The sequence below is a fragment of the Pavona decussata genome, unplaced genomic scaffold, assembly GCF_977016875.1.
Source record: "Pavona decussata unplaced genomic scaffold, jaPavDecu1.1 SCAFFOLD_94, whole genome shotgun sequence".
In the NCBI taxonomy this organism is placed as follows: Eukaryota; Metazoa; Cnidaria; class Anthozoa; order Scleractinia; family Agariciidae; genus Pavona; species Pavona decussata.
In genome coordinates this window covers 588,444-608,602 of record NW_028145511.1, presented here as the reverse complement: position 1 = coordinate 608,602, position 20,159 = coordinate 588,444, and the positions used below count along the sequence as shown (strand labels likewise).

Here is a 20,159-nt window from a genome sequence, read left to right as displayed (position 1 = left end):
TGGCCATATAAATTATAGAGAATGAACACTGGAAATGGACTTTTTATGTCACAATATTCTGCAAAACAAAATTCATTTTGATTTTTTTCTTCACTGAGTAAAATAAAACATGAAAAACAACTTCAAAAATCGCATGAGCGGAAGTCATTCCTTGCTAGTCTATTTTTCCGTTTAGGAAACATGCTTGGTTTAATCACTTAATTAGCTTATGATAATACATCTCGCCCACCACTGTAGCATTAGAACAATGAGGAAAATTGAAACCTAACAACGGCTGAATCAATATAAATCTCCGCTTGGCACACTTATATGTGCGAACGATTTGTGGTACCTGATCAGTGTAAGGCGACTGAGGTAGAAGCTGTGGTTTGTCCAAGATGGCTCTCTTTACTGCGTTGACTGTTGTACTTGTAAGCCTCGCTTGTTCCAGCGTAGTTGCCGATGGAGGGCTTCACTTGAAGACTTACTCCGAGGACGAAGTCAAAGGCTGCTATGAGCACAATCGGACCTTGGGTGTTTGCTTCGATGTGAAGACAGGCTCCGTTAAGATAGAGAAGCCCACGGGAGAAGACATCGTGGATTATCAGGAACTTGGAGAAGACATGTTCTTGTATAAGGTGTTGGACCAGGCTTTCGTCGGGTAAGAAAATTCAATTCTCTGTTTAGTTTGATACGCTTTTTGATCATGATGCGACACACGAGCCTAGTACATGATGAGTTTCTACAATGCTTTTATATTTTAGTTTCATCCATTTTGGTCACGAAATTATCATGATCTACAAAATGTATTCCTTAGTTACGAGCGAACATTACATGAAAAAAAAAATGAAATGTTTTGGAGGATTTTCATCACCACGCTTTTTTTTGCAAAGCTATGAAATAAGCGGTTTGCCATGGTTTTGGAGTTTCACAATACGAATTTGCTAATTTAAGTCGCATTTTGTTCGGGATTAGGCAGCTCTGCATGATCAAGCTAATGCTGAATGAATACAAAGAAATAATTAGAGCCTTTGGGTGCCCCTCTCATTTTCACGTAATATGTCAAAAACGAGGGCGGGTGCTTTATCACGGGTTCCAAATACTGAGAAACAGATGAAAGCACGAGGCCGTAGGCCGAGTGCTTTCATCTGTTTCGAGGTATTTGGAACCCGTGATAAAGCACGAAGCCCGAGTTTTTGACATGTCTTCTCAAATGAAACAATAAGAAATTAATCTCATTAAAATGCAAATGTTTGATCTCAGATGAAAAACATGTTTCATCTCAGATGAAAACCTGGTGGTGTTTCATCTGGTGTTTCATTGGGGTATCAAGATTCATCCACCTGACCGAAATGGAGGTCATTTATTGGCTTTTGACTGCATGAATTATTAATGAGTTTGAGAATTCATGATCAAAGTAAGCAAAACATTTTATTCAAATTTTCTCTATTTATTTTGAAAATGGTGGGAAGAAATCGAAAAATGATCATCTTAACTTGTTATGAAACTAAAAAACGTTTGTGTAGCTCCCATGCATAAAATAAATGGTAAGGCTATATATATTATTGAAAAGGCTAGCTGTAATCAATAGGCCTCAGTTTGCAAACAGATCTTGAATCCCGTGAGGAAAATTGATTCCTTTTATATTTTTCGTTTTCGTTTTGTTTTTTCCTTGAGAACAGGAAATTTAAGAAATCCAGATTTCTCAAATCTTCTATAAGAATGCATGGGCAGAGTACTTTGAACCTTTTTTTCGCGATACTCATAGGTTGTGATTCCGTGCTTTAAACTTGTAAGTGGGAACAAGGGTCGAAATGAAAGAGATGAGTTGTGATTGTGACTGCAGTATTCTCCAACAGGAAATCGGGATGACATTAATTGTAGCTCATTCGAATCAATGCTATAGCGACATACAGACACCTTTATTTAGTTATAAAGCTCAGAGTAGTCTCTTCAGGAGCTTAAAAGCACCCTGCTATCAATAGGAGCCCTGAATTAAAGCGGCGAATTAAACCGTTGTAAAACCAGAGCCAAATAATTACTCTGGCAACACAAGAGACCTAAATAACAACGAACTAAACCGGCTGAACTCGACTGAAGTAAATGCATGTAACCAGCGCAAAGCATGGGAAAGCCCGTGCGAGCAAGTCACTAGGTGTTTTAGGACCTTTTAGGAAGTGGCGCGATTTTTCTAATCACTGCACGTATGTGTGTGTATTCCTATTCCAGAATAATCCCTGAAGAACATGGCCCATATTCACAAACTACAAACTGTGTGTGTATTCCTATTCCAGAATAGTCCCTGAAGAACATGACCTATATTCACAAACTCCAACTTTTAATTACCAAGGAAGAGTCTGGGCAAATTCAACAGCTTTACGTTTGAATGTACCTCCACGACTTGATGTATACTGTAATTTTTTTATGCGAAACGTGGAAAGGTTGTTTTTCCTCGTGCAACTTGATTTTCTAAATAAAAGTCACATTTTTCTCTGGAAATCTTTGCTTTCGCGCACACCAAATCTGCTTTCAGGCCTATAATACCGCTGCTAGACTAACATAATATTTTTTGTTCTTCAGGCGAGGTTCTTCAATCTTTTATGCCCCGGCGGATGTTTCAAGAAATCCAGACGCACTGCGAACCTTTCTGGATGATGTATCTGAGGATGAAATTGAAGACCAAGTAGAACTGAATAATCACTTCCAAGCAGCCATGAGGGAGTTGCATCAAGTTCCCGAAGTTAAGCTGTTGGAGAGGGTGTCAGCAGCGCTAGGTGGAAACTCCTCGGGTCCTGAGGTTCTGCAGTCATTCCACGTTTTGTGCCTCAACCTGCTGAAGTCGTCAGATGTAGAGATCCCGGATGAACTGAGAGCTGCACCTGACATGGAAGACGAGACTGCTGACCATCCTGAACGTCAGAAACGTAGCTGTCGGCGGCCAACAGCGAATAACTGCCGCGGATTGTGTGGTAAAGGGTGTTCGTGTTGGTGGTGGGTTTGCCGCAATTGCTGTTTTAATAAGGGGTGTGAGCAGCATGACCTGTGTTGTAAGAAGAGCCTTACAAGTTCGTATTGCCTTCGTCCTTATCATCACAAATTCAAATGCTCTCGCTTTCCGGGTTATCCAAAATGCTTGCGGTCTAGTGGTTGGAGTTGGAAGTGAAAATGTACCGGCTCGTACATGCGAATAAAACACGAGAAAAACGTGTGCTGAAGCGAACGGCGTTAATCTAATAAGGGAACTTAAATAAGATATCCATTGTAATGAGTTTTTCTCAAAGTGTGTTTTCTTAGAGTGTAGCCTTTCTTATCCCAAATGATAACGTAGGTCTTAGCGAAATAAAAACCGGCTGTTGTTATGTATTCATCGACGTCTATCAGTTCCAGAGCACCCCTCCCTCCTCTCCCTCCTCCCCCCTCCCCCAAACTACGCCTGACACAGAGGTTACTTTTTAAAGTTCATTTTGTGTTATTTCATTTGCGGAACGCTTGCTCCTTTGGCTATTGAATAATTGTGTAGTGTGGTGTGAAAACAAGGAAGAAGCGTAGGTTTTGGGTTATTTTCATTTCTCCGTCCGGTAAATTTTCACGAATTGCTTTCTTGATTAAGTATACATCTAGAAAAAAAAATGGCGCTAGTTTTAGGAAGCGCTACTAATGAAATGGCGAGGTGCGTCATGAGCCCATACTTCTGAGTGTGTATTGTATTAATCGTGTGATAACAAAATTGTGACTGGGTGTATTGAGGAATAAAATCCTTTCTAATTACCACAGAAGTGTAATGTAGTGTTTGGACAATAGGAATCGAAGTAAGGAAAACAAAGAAAAGAGGTTGGGGAGGGGACGGGGGGGGGAAAGAGGTTGGGGAGGGGACGGGGGGGGGGGGGGGGTGGAACAGAGTAACGTACAGTTTTGAAGCACTTCTAAAGTTGCAGATACGCGCTCCTCGCAGATCTCGTAGTGTTTATTGGTACCGGGTAACCGTCGTCACTAGAAATTGAATATCTTGACTAAAACAAAATCTCGCATGAGTTCAGATAGTTCACATTGAAGGAAGATTTTTTCAGTCAATTATATTAGTCGATATTCTTGTGATTTCGAACCAATATAGCTGGCTACAAGAAATATCTAAGCAAACTCAAACACTATGTTAGAAAAAATTGAGTTTTCCTGGCGGGGGCATCTGCCCCCTCTGCCCCCCCCCCTCCTCCCCTCGCTATGTACGGCCCTGCAATAAAGTCAGAGAAGTAGGAATTGATATAAATATATGCGAAAACAATCGACGTTTCGACATTACTGTCTTTTTCAGGGTACAAAGAAACAGAGTTTTTTAGACAGTAAAATTACATTGGTTAATTAGAATCGCGGTTTCTTGTTTTGTCTTCTGTGCCTCGTAGACCAATCTATTGACTTTGTTCTTCAAGTTTTACTTTTCGCTTTGTAACTGGAGCTTGCGCAAAATACTGAATTGTTCTTCTTTCATTCCAGAGCCAAAGCTCGCTTCGGAATGAATGGCAGAGCTCGATTTTCAGCTTGCAGTATACGTGGAACTGTAGGGCGTCATCCCTGTAGCCATCTTAGGAACAAATGATCCGAAATAGTGCTTATAGTACTTCAATTCGTTAAGAACCTCGTGCCTTTCCAGCCTTCGTACGACGGACCAAAACAGTCTGGTTGAACGTATTGTTTTGTTTTATCAGCAGAGTTGACAACTAAAGGTAATTTGGCCACCGCAAAGAGATTCGAGTGCTGACGTTTCGTAGCGTTAGCCCTTCGTCAGAGCGAATCCATTCATTTTACGGTGGCCAATTTACCTTTAGTTATCAACTCTGCTGATAAACCAAACATTTGTTTCTACTATCTCTGACCCAACAGCACACTGAGTTTTTTTTAGAAACTATAACCCCCTCATCCATTAGTTGAAGCTAGGTTTCAGTACCGTTAGTACTGTTTACTAGTTTGGATTATTTTAACCGGATGATTGAAGCCTGGCTTAAGCTGTGTTACTGGTTTAATTGGAACTTTCTGAGTAGCTCAATTATCCTGTGATCTCGGCTTTTTATATTTCTTGATATTTTTGGCAGTAAGTTGAACTAGTAATCGGAAGGTCTTAGGTTCGACTCCTGATAGGAGCACTCAATTTTTTTTCCGAGTTGCCTGTGTCACTTACTAAATAATGCATCATTCTCAAGTTGAATATATTTTTTTCTCGAATCTGGACCAACAAATCTCTTGGGCGGTGTGCATTCAAAGAAAATTTAACAAAATATGATAGACTAGAAAAAGTCCCTTAGTGTTCTAAAGACAGTAAAAAGCGTGAAGCGCGCAAACCACGCGCGCGCGCGAAACATGTGTCTCGCGAAGAGACGCGAGGGCGGAAAAATCTAATAAGAATATCATTCCTTGCAGTGGTTTTCAGTAATCGTAGGCGCAACAGTGCTGTGTAGTATCTAATTTGGTAGCCTACGAACACAGCCGCCTCTCACCGGCTTCCACTAATTTGGGTCTACTTTTTTTGTTTTTGATCAGAGAAATTGCTTCTGAAATGTTTATTAGAGCTGTGTCAGACCGCCGCGTAATTTGACCAGCTGTGACACCTCAGTCCAAAGTTTAATAAACCCCATGTTAAATCACTGTTAAAACTTGACAAAGCTTTGACGGCTGAATCAATACAGATAGAAATAAACTGAGCTGTGAGCCATGTACAGGCTTACAAGTCATTCCTACAGCGTCTCAAGCAGTTCCCGGAGAGGTGAAAACAGTCTCGTCAAGAATTTTAAAACATGGCTGTTTTAACTGTTATGAGTTTTATGCTTGTAAACCTCGCTTGTTCCTGCGAAGCTTCGGATAAAGCGCTTCACTTGAAGAGTTATTCCGAGGACGAAGTCAAAGGCTGCTATGAGCACAATCAGACCCTGGCAGTTTGTTTTGATGTGAAGAAGGGCTCCATGAAGATACTGAAGACCACGGGAGAAGAACTCGTGCACTACCAAGATCTTGGAGGAGACATGTTCTACCAAATACTGGATGAGGCTTTTATTGCGTGAGTAATGTGCGCTTTGATATGATATGATTATTTGGGGCAAGGGAATCATGCAGCTAATTCACTTTTATCAGATTTAAACCAAGCTGCTTGTATATGAAAAGTTATTATTGAATATATGCTACAGTATAATTTTACAAGAGCCTAGGCGGTGCTGGGGTGGTTACTGAACACGTCCGGTTATTGTTATGGGAAATCCAGGCGGGGATTGTCGTGTTGTTTTTCTTAGATCTAGACAAGAAATTTTATTCCACATTTTCTCTCTCATGCTCTGGTGTTTAAATGTACACCGGAAACAAAATTTTGTCATTCATCCATTTTTTGGTGGTGGTGGTGGTGGTGGTAGAGGAGTAGGACAGTGGAGAGGAAGAGTCTATGAAAAACGGGTTAGGCTCCATGCATCTCAAAGTTCGATTTTACCCTTTAATTTCAATTGTTTGTGGAGATAAAGTTATACGATGTTAGCATATCAAAGAGACATTGTTTGCCTTGAAATTTTATGAAGTCAGTATATTGGAATAGCTTGTATATTTACTAGTAAACTTGCCTGAGACAAAGGCATAAAAGGGTCAAAACAACAAATGAAACAGCATTTATTTAATTGGAGGAGGAACGTAATGAATGCGAGGAATATATCTTTCGGTCTGACATTTGCAAGCTCCAAAAATTTGAGTTGTATGTGAAGCAAGGCAGAAAAATAAAGTATTATAGAACAACTGAATGAGGCGTTTAAAAGCTACTAGGACCTAATATTAAGTTCCATTTTTCCCTCTTGGTATTAGATGGGGAAATAAAGGTTGTTGTTGTTGTTGTTGTTAGAAAACGGAATTATATTCCCCCGATTTACTAGCTGTCGCTGCTTTTACAAAAATGCAAACTGACGTATTTGCCCCTCATAAAACAAAATAAATTAGTTTTCTAGTGTTAGGAAATTTTGGGCTGAAAATTTTTCGGAAGAAACCATTAGATTTTCTCTATAACTAACTCCGAACTTCTAAGGCCAAGGCCGTAGCTAGACTTTTTTTGTAACGGGAGGGCAATGCGTCTTGGGGGGTCTGGGGGCATGCATGCTCCCCCCCCAAAATTTTGAAATCTAGACGCTCGGAAAAGCTATTTCAGCACTGATTCTCCACGAGATATTTCGTCAAAAAAATCAATCTCGATCAGGTATTTTTAGAGCTTACAGGAATATTTCCGAAGTTTCGTAAAGTTGATACGCATATCTCGGCCATAGTACACCAAACACGTATCGCTAACGAACCGGATTAGTCTATTTCGTATAAAAGATGTCTTCAGTTGGATTTTCGTTCAAAGAAATCTTTTCCAATCCATCGTAAATTTTCAAGTTGGTCTTGTATCGAACAAAACATATACTTTAAATTACCTAACTCAGACGAAACGTAAGGTTCCGTCACTTACGCCAGTTTTGTTCCATATGATAAATGACCTCAGATTCAGAAATGAAATCCGTTACACGATGAATGAGCAGCATCCCTAGGCCACTTAATCGTTCTTCATTCATTGTGGAACGGTTCCACGCGATTAATTAAGACCTTCCAAACAGATAATGTTCTCCAAAATGAACTGTTGGGCGCTCCTGCATGAAACCGATTCGAATGAAGTTCCTCTCAGTCTTTAAAATATCCTTATGGGGTATTTCTATAGCATGAAATAAGCAGGTAGTTTGACAGCTTCAATTCTGATTTGGTTCACGATTGTTTTGCTTAAGTTTTTAAGACGATAAAGTGTCCGAAATTAAGAAAAAAAAAGTTGACCGACTAAGAAACACAAAAGGATAGGACACAGAAGGCGTTAAGAAAATGACGGAAAGCTAAATTTTAATGAGTTACGGTAAAGTCATCATTAGGTGATTTTCACTGCGAAAGTGTTAGCTAATTTCTGTGTAAAGTAAACCGAACAGAAGAGGTGACCACTCTCAGGGAAATCAAACAGCTGACTGAACCTTTTGCTTAATTAACAACAAATGTTATAGTTTGTTCAGCTTTTTCGGTATGCGATTGCGAGGTGTCTAAAAGATGAATGAAAATGTCCAGTGTCTAGTTTTTCAAGCTAGAACGTAAGTTGGTATTTATCTCATTGCCAAAATAATTTTAATAAATGACATAACCCCTAAATAAACCCATTAAAATATGCTCCCATGTATTACGACATAAACATAAAAGTGCTTTCTGCAATGACGATAAACTTAAATTTTCTTTAAGTTTTAGTAACAAAAAATAAATCAAATCAAATAAACGTTTAATGCCCGTACTTGTAAAACAGCAACAGTATAACAATCAAGGGACTGTTGAATGGAAGCTTGCAAATGTATTTTTTATTATTATAATTTAATAGGAAATTAAAACTGCGCTCGTAGTTGATTTCTTTCATAGTGGGCCAAAACTTTTCAAGACAATTAAGCCTACCCCTTCACACTGAAACAAGTCGGGGCCAGTAAGGATTGAATTTTTCAACGAGTTCTTTTCGAACAGCCTAAATACGGCTTTGGTGAGGAGCATTATGGTAAAGGCCTGGGTTTTAATCCAATTCAAACCTCAATCTGATTTTTGTTGTTGTTGTTTTTCAGTTGGTAACTTCTTAAGTTCCTTAACATCACGGACACCTCAATAATTAAAAGCTAAGGTTCAACTTGTCTCCTGGGTTCGCAAATCGTTTTAAAAACATTAGCCTAACATTTTTCAAGTTTCAATCCATTCCGACCTACTCTGTCTCTGGCCAGGGGCACTAATCGACAGTTATATTGCACTTGAGTGATAATTTATAACAAAACTTCACAATTATTTTTTGTTTCTGTGTCAGACAAACAGTTTTGGGTTTTGAAATGGCATCAAATTTCTTGATACTTCCCCTTTAAGCTAATTCAGTTTGATTTCTTCGGACGCTTTAACTGAAAATTTAAGTTGTAACAGTTTTTAGGGGATGGAATTTCATTTCCCGATTTTGCGAGCAGTTGTCGGTTTTACGAAAATGTTAGCTGACCTTTTTTTGCATTTTAACGACAATTAGTCCCTCCGAAAGTGAACGGGATTAGTTTATGAGTGTTGCGAAATTTAAAGCTGTCATTTTCCCAAAGAAAAGTTTAGATATTCCTTACATTTAAAACCGAATTTCCGAGGCGATTGAGGCCTCCCGAACAGGGGGGGGGGGGGGGGGAAGGGGGGGGGAAGGGGGGGGGGTTAGTCCCAAAAAAATTGGATATGGGTGTACGGCCCGCTTCCCAAAACCCCTACCTTATTTATGACCAAAATCTGGGATTTTCCCTACCCTATTTATGACCTGACCAAGAATTTGATACCCTATTTATGACCTGATAGTGTCTGGTCAACTTCAGTTCAAAAACCCCTGGAGCCCAGCGGGTGACCAGAGCGCATGACAAGCCGTTGCGGCACGTACACAGTTGCCGTAAACCAGCGCGTAAACATCATGATGAAGAAGTAGCTTCTTCTTCTTCTTCTTAAAAAAAAAGAAAAAAAAAAGAATTCAAGACTAGAGTGAAAAATATCGATACCCTAGTCATTACCAAAATGGCGGCAAGATGGCTAACACCGATATCCTATTTATGACCAAGGCGGCTGAAAAACCATACCCTTTGGCGCCGCACATACCTATATAGCCGCGGGAGACATCCACCGAAAGGAGCCGTTGTGTGCCCCTGCAACATCACTTCGATAGCATTTCACTCACAAAACGGCGCATATTTGTGTTTTTCATTCATATCACAATGGGAGTTCTGTTTCCGAGTACATTTTACTTTAATGTTTTCAACCATTTCGTCTATATCTTTTCATCATTTATCATACAGTATGGGTATACGATACAGTTACGATCTTACAACAATTGACACAAATGACCACTAACTCTCAGATGATAACTCAGATAATTGATAAGAGTCCTTTCCGTTCAGTTCAAGCCTGACTTTTTAACGAACCTTGTATGACTCCGATCAAGCTAATGATGAGGTCTTTCACTCATTACAAAGTATATATCATTTTTGTGTTTTTTAGACATGGCCCTTCAATGTTTCATGTACCAGACGATGTTCCAAGAGAGCCACAAGCGCTGAGGGCCTTTGTGAAAGACATGTCCGAAGGCGACATCGAGCAGTTCAAAGCCCTGAAAAGCCATTACCAAGCAGCCATGAGAAAACTGCACTACGTTCCAGAGATTCATCTGCTCGAGCGGGTGTCAGCAGCCTTGAGTGACAACGCCAAACCCTTAAAGGTCCTGCAGCCATTCCATGGGTTATGTTTCAACCTGCTGAAGGCGTCAAGCCTAGAAATCCCGTCTGAACTTCGAGCGGCTGTCACGGAAGACGAACCTGCTGACCAGCATCATCGTGACGAGACCTGCGCCGAAAAGCCATTAAAGGAGAGATGCACCGGCATGTGTGGCTTGGGGTGTCGGTGTTGGAAATGGGTGTGTGGCGATTGCTGTCGGCATCAGGGCTGTTACGAGCACGACATCTGTTGCAACATATACGGTCGTTTTACATCGTATTGTGCCCTTCCTTTCGTGTACGGTTTCTCCTGCAAAAAATTCGGGGGATATCCAGCCTGCAAGAGTGGCTCTTTAGGCTGGCGCCGAAAATGAACAGTTGCATCATACCGGAAACGTAGCTAGCATGGTAAACAAAAATCGATTCAAAAATGTTCAAATCTGCACACCATTTATCCTATAAAGAATAAAATCTTCTTTGGAGACCAAACAAGTGGACATTTGTGTCTGGTGGGATGGGGAAGCGAAGGAAATGAACACAGAGTTTAAGAAGTATGTACGTGTCTTGCTCTAAGTATTCATTTCACTGGACGGCCTCATAGCCATTGTTTGTATGTCTGTGAGTCGCGCGCGCATGCTTAGCTTTGTTTACCCTCCTATTGTCCAGGGTAGCTATCCATTACTAAGAGAGAATCACTTCGAGGTCTTGACTAAAATTTGACGTCGCTTAATTTTTTATTGCGTGCTGCGCCTTACAGCAACAAATTTAGTCATATAAAAGGATGCAATTTGTAATGAGTAGTTTGAATTTTTACTGCGCCTCGTGATCAGGCAGTTTAGTATTTTTAGTTGACCGTACGTGTATGTCACGTGCTCTACCACAATCACACGCGTGTACTGTTAGGCAGCCAGGGGTCCGTTTCTCGAAAGCCCCGTAACTTACCGGGCCCGATAAGTGTCTTTGGTGATAATTGTTTCTTAACAGTTCTAAGTCAACGTTTGTTAGCTTTGAATACTAAATTTTAAAATCTTATAATCCTATGAAAGCATTGGCCAAGTACCTTGTCTGTAATCACTGTGTAATCGGAGAAATTACATTTGAAAATATACTTATCGGGCCCAGTAAGTTACCGGGACTTTCGAGAAACGGGTCCTAGGTGTAATAATTTTCTCATTAAAAAACTCATTAATAATTCATAAGCCCATTGACCTATCAAATGGTCGATAAAACATCACGTGCAGTGGTTTTAAAACCCCGATAAAACCTCCTCCTTATTAGTATGCTAATTTCCAACGTTCACAAAAGCATCATTGTTATGAACTCTCTTGGAACACGCTTTTCCAGGAATATTTTTGGAGCCGTTCAAAAAACTCGCAGCACGTGTTTTATCGGTTCGAAACCACTCGGCTGCGCCTCGTGGTTTTAAATCCCGATAAAACACTGCTGCTCGTGTTTTAAACATAACATAAAAGATTGAACTAATTAAGTTGCCGGCAGTGTCTGCTTGAAAGCTTTTGAAAAAATTTAAATTATCCTGTTCATTTGTTGATATTTGTTTAACTGACAAAATGAAACGTTTTTCGTATTGGACTGCCAACAACTGATTTAAATCGATTGAGAAATATACATGAGTAACGTGCCTTGATAATTACTGAAAAACTGCCTTATAATATAACGTTGTCACGCGGTTACACACGTTTTATCTAGTAGTTTGATTTCTTGGTGGTTAAAGCAGGTGCCGGAGCAAGGGAATCTTTTAACTGCGTAGTTGCCTACTCTATCTTGATTAGAGAATTTCCCTTTACTGCTGCTAATTTATTTACGAGAATTGTTTCACATCGGCGCTACTTTGACTAAGAAATTCTACTTCACACGATATTGAAAAGCGTGGTTAACTGAACACGGCACAAGTTAAATTGACTACCCCTGAAGCAATACAAATATAGCCATAAAGCTAAGCGCCGGGTACAGCATTTTTATTCGCACGGCATAAACCCTCAGTCTAGTTTAAATTTTTGCCCGGATAGGAGAGAAAACGGTCTCGCCGTGACGCTAAGATGTCTTGCTTGACGGTGAAAACCATCATGGCTTTTATACTAGTATGCTTAGTATGTTCTCGCGTAGCTGCAGATAACGGACTTCACTTAAAGAGTTATTCCGAAGGTGGGGTCAAAGGCTGCTATGAGCACAGTGACGCTTTGGGGGTTTGCTTCGATGTAAAGCAAGACTCCATGAAAATAAAGTCGAAGACCACAGGGGAAGGAATCGTGCATTATCTGGAAATTGGACAAGACATTTCTTTTATCAGATTTTGGATCAGGCTTTTATTGGGTAATTATAAGATCATGCATCATTTAATAATATATTTTGCTACAGTTATTAAACGCTGTTTTAATGATTCCTGAACCAACGGCTTAATTACCAATGAAAAGATTTCTTTATAAGAAGCAACCCGGTATTAATTTGTATTTTAACTGTACAAAATTATTAATATTTGTGGCAATGAAGTTGTACTTGTTTGCAGTCTTGAAAAACATTGGAAAAAGAGAAATTGTAAATTTGTCTTTACCAGTAAATTTTTTCAGTCAAGGAATATATTGGGTTGCAAAAAGATCAAAATCATCTCATGATATTGCAAAAGCATCATTTGATGTCCGACAAACATATCATCACGTCAACTGCACTTGTCTGTGTTGAATATGTATATAAGCTTCAAAACTTTGTCGGTTTAGTGTATTGTAGTTGAAAAAACAAAGGTGAAAATTGAAGCCGGATCTTGCTGTTAAATTCAACTGGTAATATGAGTCAAAAAAATTTTAAGCGCAAAATTTCTCGTTTCTGTTTTGCCGTACAGTCCCTAGCCGAAAAAGGATATTGTGTACAGATTAGAGAGCTTTTATCTCCTGGGATTCATAAATTGAATATCTTCAGACAAAAAGAACATTATATTAGGAGAACAATATTGTTATTCCTTGAATATACCTAGCTTTCCAAAAAATACCAGCAGTGGCTGTATTTCGCACTCAGCTCTTGACAAATTGAATTGATTTTCTTAAGAGGTATACTGAAAAACTTCTGTAGAAAAATTAAAACCAATTCTATCTGGTTTGAATATAAATTAGTGAAAACAATATCACAGGCATCACACCACGCTAAGTTGTTTACATTTCACAAAAGAAACAAAATATCTGTTATATTGTTTTCACTCATTTATATTCAAATCACAAAGAAACAGCTCATTTTGCTACCATTAGTTTTAATGTCACAAAGGCCTTATGCAAGATGTCCGTTTTGGTCAGTAAAAAATTCAACATCTGCTGAATTAAATCCTAAGATATTGGACATTAAGACTTCCAGAACAAAATTCTAGTGGTTGCTAAATTAAAGGCGTTTGCAAACGCTACTGTAGAGGCTTGAGAGGATGACTGTTCGACTATCGGATAGCTATCCAAATGCGAATCCCAGTTTACACCATTATTACACCCATTTTGAAATCACTGGTGATCCTTGCAATCTGATTGGCTCTCAACAGAGCGATTTATTCCCAAATTGCACCATTTTTTGCTCTAAATCGCATCCTTTCTTTTGCCCATCAAAATGGAAATGAAGTAACAAAAATAGAATATTAATAATGACAATGATACTCTGTGATTTCAAAATAGGTGTAATAAAGTGGTGATTGAACTTTGTGTCGTGCAATTTTGGTCTGAAATCATACTTGTGATTTCAAATCAAACTCGCGCTGCGCGCTCGTTCAATTTTGAAATCACGCGTATGATTTCAGACCAAATTGCACTCCCCTCAGTTCAATTCCCATTATAAACATTTCATTTCCAATGCTGAACAGTGTTTCAAAGACAACTTTGGTCCCCATAAAAAATGCCAGCACCTGGAAACGAGTTACTTGCTTTCCATGCTGTCACGTCTGAATGCTTGACGTCAAAGATCGAGAGATGGGGAAAGGGAAAGCCTAAGTATTGTGACTACGAGACACTTCGCAGACGCTTATACACAGCCATTTCAATTAACGTTATCGGAAAGCCACGCGACATTAATAACTTTATTAAGCTATATTCACCTCTACAGAAGATAACTCACAAGGGCATATCATTTTATTAGTTTTTTTCCCCATCCGTATCGTACTGACAACCATGAAATAAATAAATTATTTATAGTCAAATTACAAGATTTGCGATTACCCATACTACCTTTCGGTTTTGCCCGGAGCGAATTAGATACCTAATTCGCTACTGGTTTTGTGGGATAAGCTTGAGGCTTAAAAATGCGACAACGTTAAGCTCAAAAAGCTGTATATAACAGCCCTAGATCAAACTTCCAAATGCTCATCCATATCTTAATGGGAGTTTTGTTTCCGAGTACATTTTACTTTAATGTTTTCAACTGATTTCATCAGTTCTAGTTCTTTTTATCATTTATATATGGGTATATACGATCTTACAACAGTTGACACAACTGACCACTAACTCTCAGATGATAACTCAGATATTGATAAGAGTCCCTTTGTTCAGTTCAAGCCTGACTTTTTAACGAACCTTGCATGATTCTGATGAAGCTAATGATGAGGTCTTTCACTCATCACAAAGTATATATCATTTTTTGTGTTTTTCAGACATGGCCCTTCAATGTTTCATGTACCAGACGATGTTCCAAGAGAACCACAAGCGCTGAGGGCCTTTGTGAAGTACAAAACCGAGGACGGAATCGAGCAGTTCAAAGCTCTGAAAAGCCATTACCAAGCAGCCATGAGAAAACTGCACTACGTTCCAGAGGTTCAACTGCTCGAGCGGGTGTCAGCAGCGTTGGGTGATAATTCCACACGTCTGGAGACCCTGCAGCCATTCCACGCCTTGTGTTTCGACCTGCTGAAAAAGTCAAAAGTAGAGATCCCAGCCGAGCTCAGAGCTGCGCCTGACCTAGAAGAAGAGACCGTTGACCAGCATACCGGAGAAAAACGCTGCTTTCGGCCGACGTTGAACAGATGCCAAGGATTGTGTGGCTTAGGGTGTCGGTGTTGGAGCTGGTTTTGTGGCGACTGTTGTTGGCATCGGGGCTGCTACGAGCACGACATATGTTGCAACAAATACGGTCGTTATACTTCGTATTGTGTCGTGCCCATCAAATATGGCTTCAATTGCCAAAAATTTGGAGGTTATCCAGCATGCAAGAAAAATTCTTCAGGTTGGCGCCGGAAATAAAAATGTGGAAGCATTCAAGTAAACCTGCATGGTTCAATAAATATCTGTTAGAAATTGGTGTGGTAGAATTACGGTCTTCAAAATTAATGTAATACTCAAGCAATGTTTATAACACTCAGGGTTAGTATAAAGAATAAAATCATGTCTCAATGGCGAAACAAGTGTATGTTGGTGGTGGGTGGGTTATGAATGCACACAGTTCAGGCAGTACGTGTCATTAGATGAACGCACGTGGCTAACTTTCTTTATCCACGTACTATTGCTATGGAAACTGTTGCTATGGTAACTATTGCCTGCGTAGCAGGCGTAATCGGAGGGTCTAAAAGAGCTTAAAATTTAATCGTCAACCGTAAACAAACCAGTTATTTTAAGCCATCAAACGGTTTCAAGGTCTTTCAAATATCACAATTTCAGCTGCTTATTCCGGACTTCTGGCTCTGGCTGAAAATATATTCGTTTCAACTAATAAACCAGTCTCCATGTTCCCAAATATACTCACTTTACCAAGTAGCGATAGAATTTTGGGATTCTAAACTATGCGTTATGGACCTTTGCCGTTAAATTCCCTGCTTAAAGTCAGTTTAATTTTTCCTTTTGTATTTCTCGGCGCAAAAAGGCAAGCAAACCGAAGACACGAAATACCAGAGACGCGAACAACTCCGTACATGCTGAATAACGTGCCAGAAAGAAACACTCTGCTATCAGTACTGTTAAAATTCATCCTAAACTTACTTGTTTGAAAAAAAAAAGGATTAGCACTACCTAGCCTATTAATCTTTTAAATTTAGGGCCGAGTATTAATTTGTCTAAAGATGTACGTTGTTCGCTTTAGACTGGCAACAAATCAACGCCATCATGAACATAAAGTTCTCATTGTTAACTGGAGTTCCAGATGGTGTTGGGTGTTAACAACCAAGTGTTGGGTTTGATGAGCCATTTTTTCTTTCATCACAGATTATTGAATAAATCTGACATGTAAATCTGACTTCAGACATGGTGGAATTAAGTCGGCTAATTTACAGCAAGACTAGAATCTGCAGTACAAGCTCACTTGAAACAATGACTGTGATATACGTATTTACGTATATTTATACGTATAATCTGACATATAAATTTATTAGGCCCAAGCATTAATTTTTTTAAAGATGTACATTGTTCGCTTTAGACTGGCAACAAATCAGTGCCATATAAAGTTCTCATTGTTGACTGGAGTTCCAGATGGCTTTGGGTGTTAACAAGCAAGTGTTGGGTTTGATGAGCCGTTTTTTTTCCTCACAGATTATTGAATAAATCTTATATGTAAATCTGACTTCAGACCTAGTGGAATCAAGTGCTAATTTACAGCAAGACTGGAATCTTTGCAGTACAAGCTCACTTGGAACAGTGACTGTGTCAGAGGCAATTTTTCGGTTGTTAAAGTGATATATCTGATATATATTTTTATACATATAATATGATATATAAATTTATTAGGCCCAAGCATTAATTTCTTTAAAGATGCACGTTGTTTGCTTTAGACTGGCAACAAATCAACGCCATCAATAAGATAACGTTCTCATTGTTAACTGGAGTTCCAGATGGCTTTGGGTGTTAACAAGCATGTGTTGGGTTTGATGAGCTGTTTTTTTCGAAAAAAAAAAATAGATATTTCCTCACAGATTATAGAATGAATCTGATATATGAATCTGACTTCAGACCTAGTGCAATCAAGTGCTAATGTATAGCAAGACTGAAATCTTTGCAGTACAAGCTCACTTGGAACAATGGCTGTGTTGACAGTGGACCATATGCATTTCACGGTTGTGTGCGATACTTTTAGTGACCTTTGAATTGAGTTGAAACGAGGCTGGATCAATCAATTAACTTTGTTTTGATAAAAACATTTCAGTGCTTTTCAAATGTAGATGGAAACTAGTTAGCATAAGAGCAACAGTTTTTATTTTTAAAAGATGGCTCCCGTAACGGCGGTTACTCTGATACTGGTAAACTTTGCGTGTTCTTTAGCTGCAGATCACGGACTTCGTTTAAAGAGTTATTCTGAGGACGAAGCCAAAGGTTGTTATGAGTATAATCAGACCCTGGCAGTTTGTTTTGATGTGAAGAAAGGCTCCATGAAGGTGCACAAGACTAAAGGTGAAGGAATCGTGCATTACCAGGAACTTGGTCCGAAAATTTTCCTCTATCAAGTTTTGGAACATGATTTTATTGGGTAAGCGAAATCAGATAAGTGATATGATTTTTTTAAATGCAATGCAAGGAATGCCATTCAAATTATTACAGTATATTCAAATCCAGGGCCGTACATAGCGGCGGGGCAGAAGGGACAGCTGCCCCCGCCAGGAAAAATAATTTTTGTCTAATATAGTGTTTGAGCCATTGCTGAGCTATTTCTTGTAACTATATTGGTCCAAAATCACACGAAAATTGACTAATTGACTGACAAAAAATCCATTCAATGTGAATTCCAAATAATTCTTTTGAAAAAACTTTCGAGGCAAAGGCCAGTACATGTTTTCTTGAGAAATTAATGATTTTGTAATTTGGGCGGCCTGGTGTTTAGAATTGTGCAAATAAAGATTGATAAGCCAATATCTAGCTGCCACGAGTAGGTTTTTTCAGAGCTAAATTCAGGGTAAACTGGTTTTTAAAGGCCTGCGCTACTCCCAACTATTTATAGAGAATTTGGACGATCTGCTGTTTACAGTATAGCTTAAGTTTAAGATGGTATATAAATCATCATTGTGTAGAGCTGCAGAGACCTTGGAGGAAATTTCGAGCTTAACAAGGTGTTTATGCCATAATAAATCGTAAAAATTTAAAACAAAAAGCATCAGTTTGTTTCAATTTCTTTAAAGGTCTTAGAGGCAATAACTTTCTGTGTAGAGGTAAAAACAAAAACGCCCGACTAGAAACCCTGTCTGTATACAGGAGACCCCTGTGGATGGGTGTGCGGAGTTTGCCCCCCCCTCCCCACCCCGACAAAAAATTCTAGGCACGGCCCTGAATTTGGTTAATTTTGTTGCCCAAGTTTATTATATACAACGTAAGGGTATAACACACAGGAGACTTTAAGCTACAGCCGACTCTCTTAAGAACAGCTTTGCTGAACGTAGTATTTATGAAGACGGGAGAGCTGACATCTCGTTGCTGTTAAACTAACACTTCAAACGTAATAAAATCTCTGTTCATATACTGCGCAGAACGTTTATCGCAAAAGCATGCTTATGTACCGCAAATAAGCTTGGCCAAATCCAACATTGCCGAGATGCTTTTCTTCACAAAATTTCGCTAACACCGCTGAGGTGCTCCGTACGTCAAATTAATACAACGACGGCAATATAAAAATTACAAACCGAGAAACATTTCTATCGATTTACAATTGACATTAAAAAGGGATGAAAATGTAAGTTAAAAAGTCGTTGCGAAGGAATCCTTACAGCAATCAACAAATGGTATGGACTTGGACCCACGCCTACATTTCCATAAATTATAGTGGAACGTGTTTACGAGATCGAAGCCTTTTCAAATTAAAAATACTGTACGTGTTGGTACAACAGATCTGGTACAATAGGTCATTCCGCTCAACAGTAACACTAATTAGTTGACTAAATTAAAGAAAGTAAAAGTAATTAAGGGTAGAAATAAAATGGCACTGAAGTCTCTTTCAACATATTTTGAAATCAGCTGATATAGCTTCATATTTGTGTCAGTTGTATTGGCTCGAACTAAATTGTTCCATATTTGATTTGTGGTTGTATTTTTATTAGACATGGCCCTTCAATATTTCATGTCCGCAAAGACGTCTCAAGAAAGCCAAAAGCACTCCCAGCCTTCTGGAGGATATCAAGTCCAAGAATGGTATGGAACAACACGAAGCCCTAAAAAGACACTACCAAGCTGCTATGAGCGAACTACACTATATTCCCGAAGTTCAGCTGTTGGAGCGTGTGTCAGCGGCGTTGAGTGACTTAACTAGCCTGAAGATCCTGCAGCCATTCCACGCCTTGTGCCTCAGCCTGCTCAAGGCGTCAGATGTAGCGATCCCGGATGAGCTCAAAGCTGCGAATGACATGAAATATCAGACAGCTGACCAGCATAACCCTGAGAAACGTAGCTGCTCGCAACCGACTGAGAATACGTGCCGTGGAATGTGTGGCAAAGGGTGTTCGTGTTGGTCGTGGTTTTGTGGCGATTGTTGTTGGCATCGGGGTTGTTATGAGCACGACCTCTGTTGCCGCACTGACTATGGTCTCTATACTTCGTATTGTGCTGTCCCGTTTGCGTACGGCTTCACCTGCGAAAAATTCGGGGGCTACCCTGAATGCGAGAGTAGTTCCTTAGGTTGGAGAAGAAAGTGAGGATGCATCGATGTGTCAAGTGACAACGTATAGCTAGTGCAATGAATATATATCCCACAAAACAGCGACAGATGAAATACAGGCCTCTAGCAAGGCTAAAACAACTGGGTGTGTGTGTGGAGGAGGGGGGGGGGGGGGTGGGTGGGGAGGGGAGAGCGAACAAATTGGTGGAACAAAGCTACCCCTGTCCCCCGTCAGTAGAAAAAAAAAAATCGATTTGGGAATTAAGAGTCATTTTAAGATGCAACCTGAGAACGTAAAAAATTTGATAAGCAAAACAATAACTTTACACCTGCATCAAATTTTATGGTAATATTTTTTTTTGT

General features: G+C 39.5%; 2 protein-coding genes and 2 pseudogenes across 4 annotated transcripts; all 4 read left to right on the top strand.

Moving 5' to 3' along the window:
- The first annotated feature begins 266 nt into the window (after positions 1–266).
- On the top strand, positions 267–3,350 carry LOC146473235 (uncharacterized). The gene is made up of 2 exons (XM_085118661.1): positions 267–640; positions 2,560–3,350. The coding sequence occupies exons 1-2, from the start codon at positions 378–380 to the stop codon at positions 3,140–3,142; spliced, it is 846 nt and encodes a 281-aa protein (XP_084974787.1). The 5' UTR covers positions 267–377; the 3' UTR covers positions 3,143–3,350.
- Positions 3,351–5,232: 1,882 nt separating this feature from the next.
- LOC146473234 (uncharacterized) lies at positions 5,233–10,716 on the top strand. The gene is made up of 2 exons (XM_085118660.1): positions 5,233–6,022; positions 10,048–10,716. Exons 1-2 carry the CDS (start codon positions 5,763–5,765, stop codon positions 10,631–10,633), a joined length of 846 nt encoding a protein of 281 aa, XP_084974786.1. The 5' UTR covers positions 5,233–5,762; the 3' UTR covers positions 10,634–10,716.
- Positions 10,717–12,200: 1,484 nt separating this feature from the next.
- LOC146473233 (uncharacterized) lies at positions 12,201–15,610 on the top strand (annotated as a pseudogene). Its single transcript, XR_014866439.1, has 2 exons — positions 12,201–12,590; positions 14,890–15,610. The product of XR_014866439.1 is annotated as an uncharacterized LOC146473233 (transcript).
- A 1,766-nt stretch (positions 15,611–17,376) lies between these two features.
- LOC146473232 (uncharacterized) lies at positions 17,377–19,928 on the top strand (annotated as a pseudogene). The gene is made up of 2 exons (XR_014866438.1): positions 17,377–17,684; positions 19,243–19,928. The product of XR_014866438.1 is annotated as an uncharacterized LOC146473232 (transcript).
- The last annotated feature ends 231 nt before the right edge of the window (positions 19,929–20,159 follow it).

What these genes read in the sequence shown, in the direction of transcription:
- LOC146473234 (XM_085118660.1), top strand. Translation starts at nt 5,763, where the DNA reads ATGGCTGTTTTAACTGTTATGAGTTTTATGCTTGTAAACCTCGCTTGT. An exon ending in CTGGATGAGGCTTTTATTGC is followed by an intron (nt 6,023 to 10,047) that starts GTGAGTAATGTG and finishes TGTGTTTTTTAG; the next exon opens with ACATGGCCCTTCAATGTTTC.
- LOC146473235 (XM_085118661.1), top strand. Translation starts at nt 378, where the DNA reads ATGGCTCTCTTTACTGCGTTGACTGTTGTACTTGTAAGCCTCGCTTGT. An exon ending in TTGGACCAGGCTTTCGTCGG is followed by an intron (nt 641 to 2,559) that starts GTAAGAAAATTC and finishes TTTGTTCTTCAG; the next exon opens with GCGAGGTTCTTCAATCTTTT.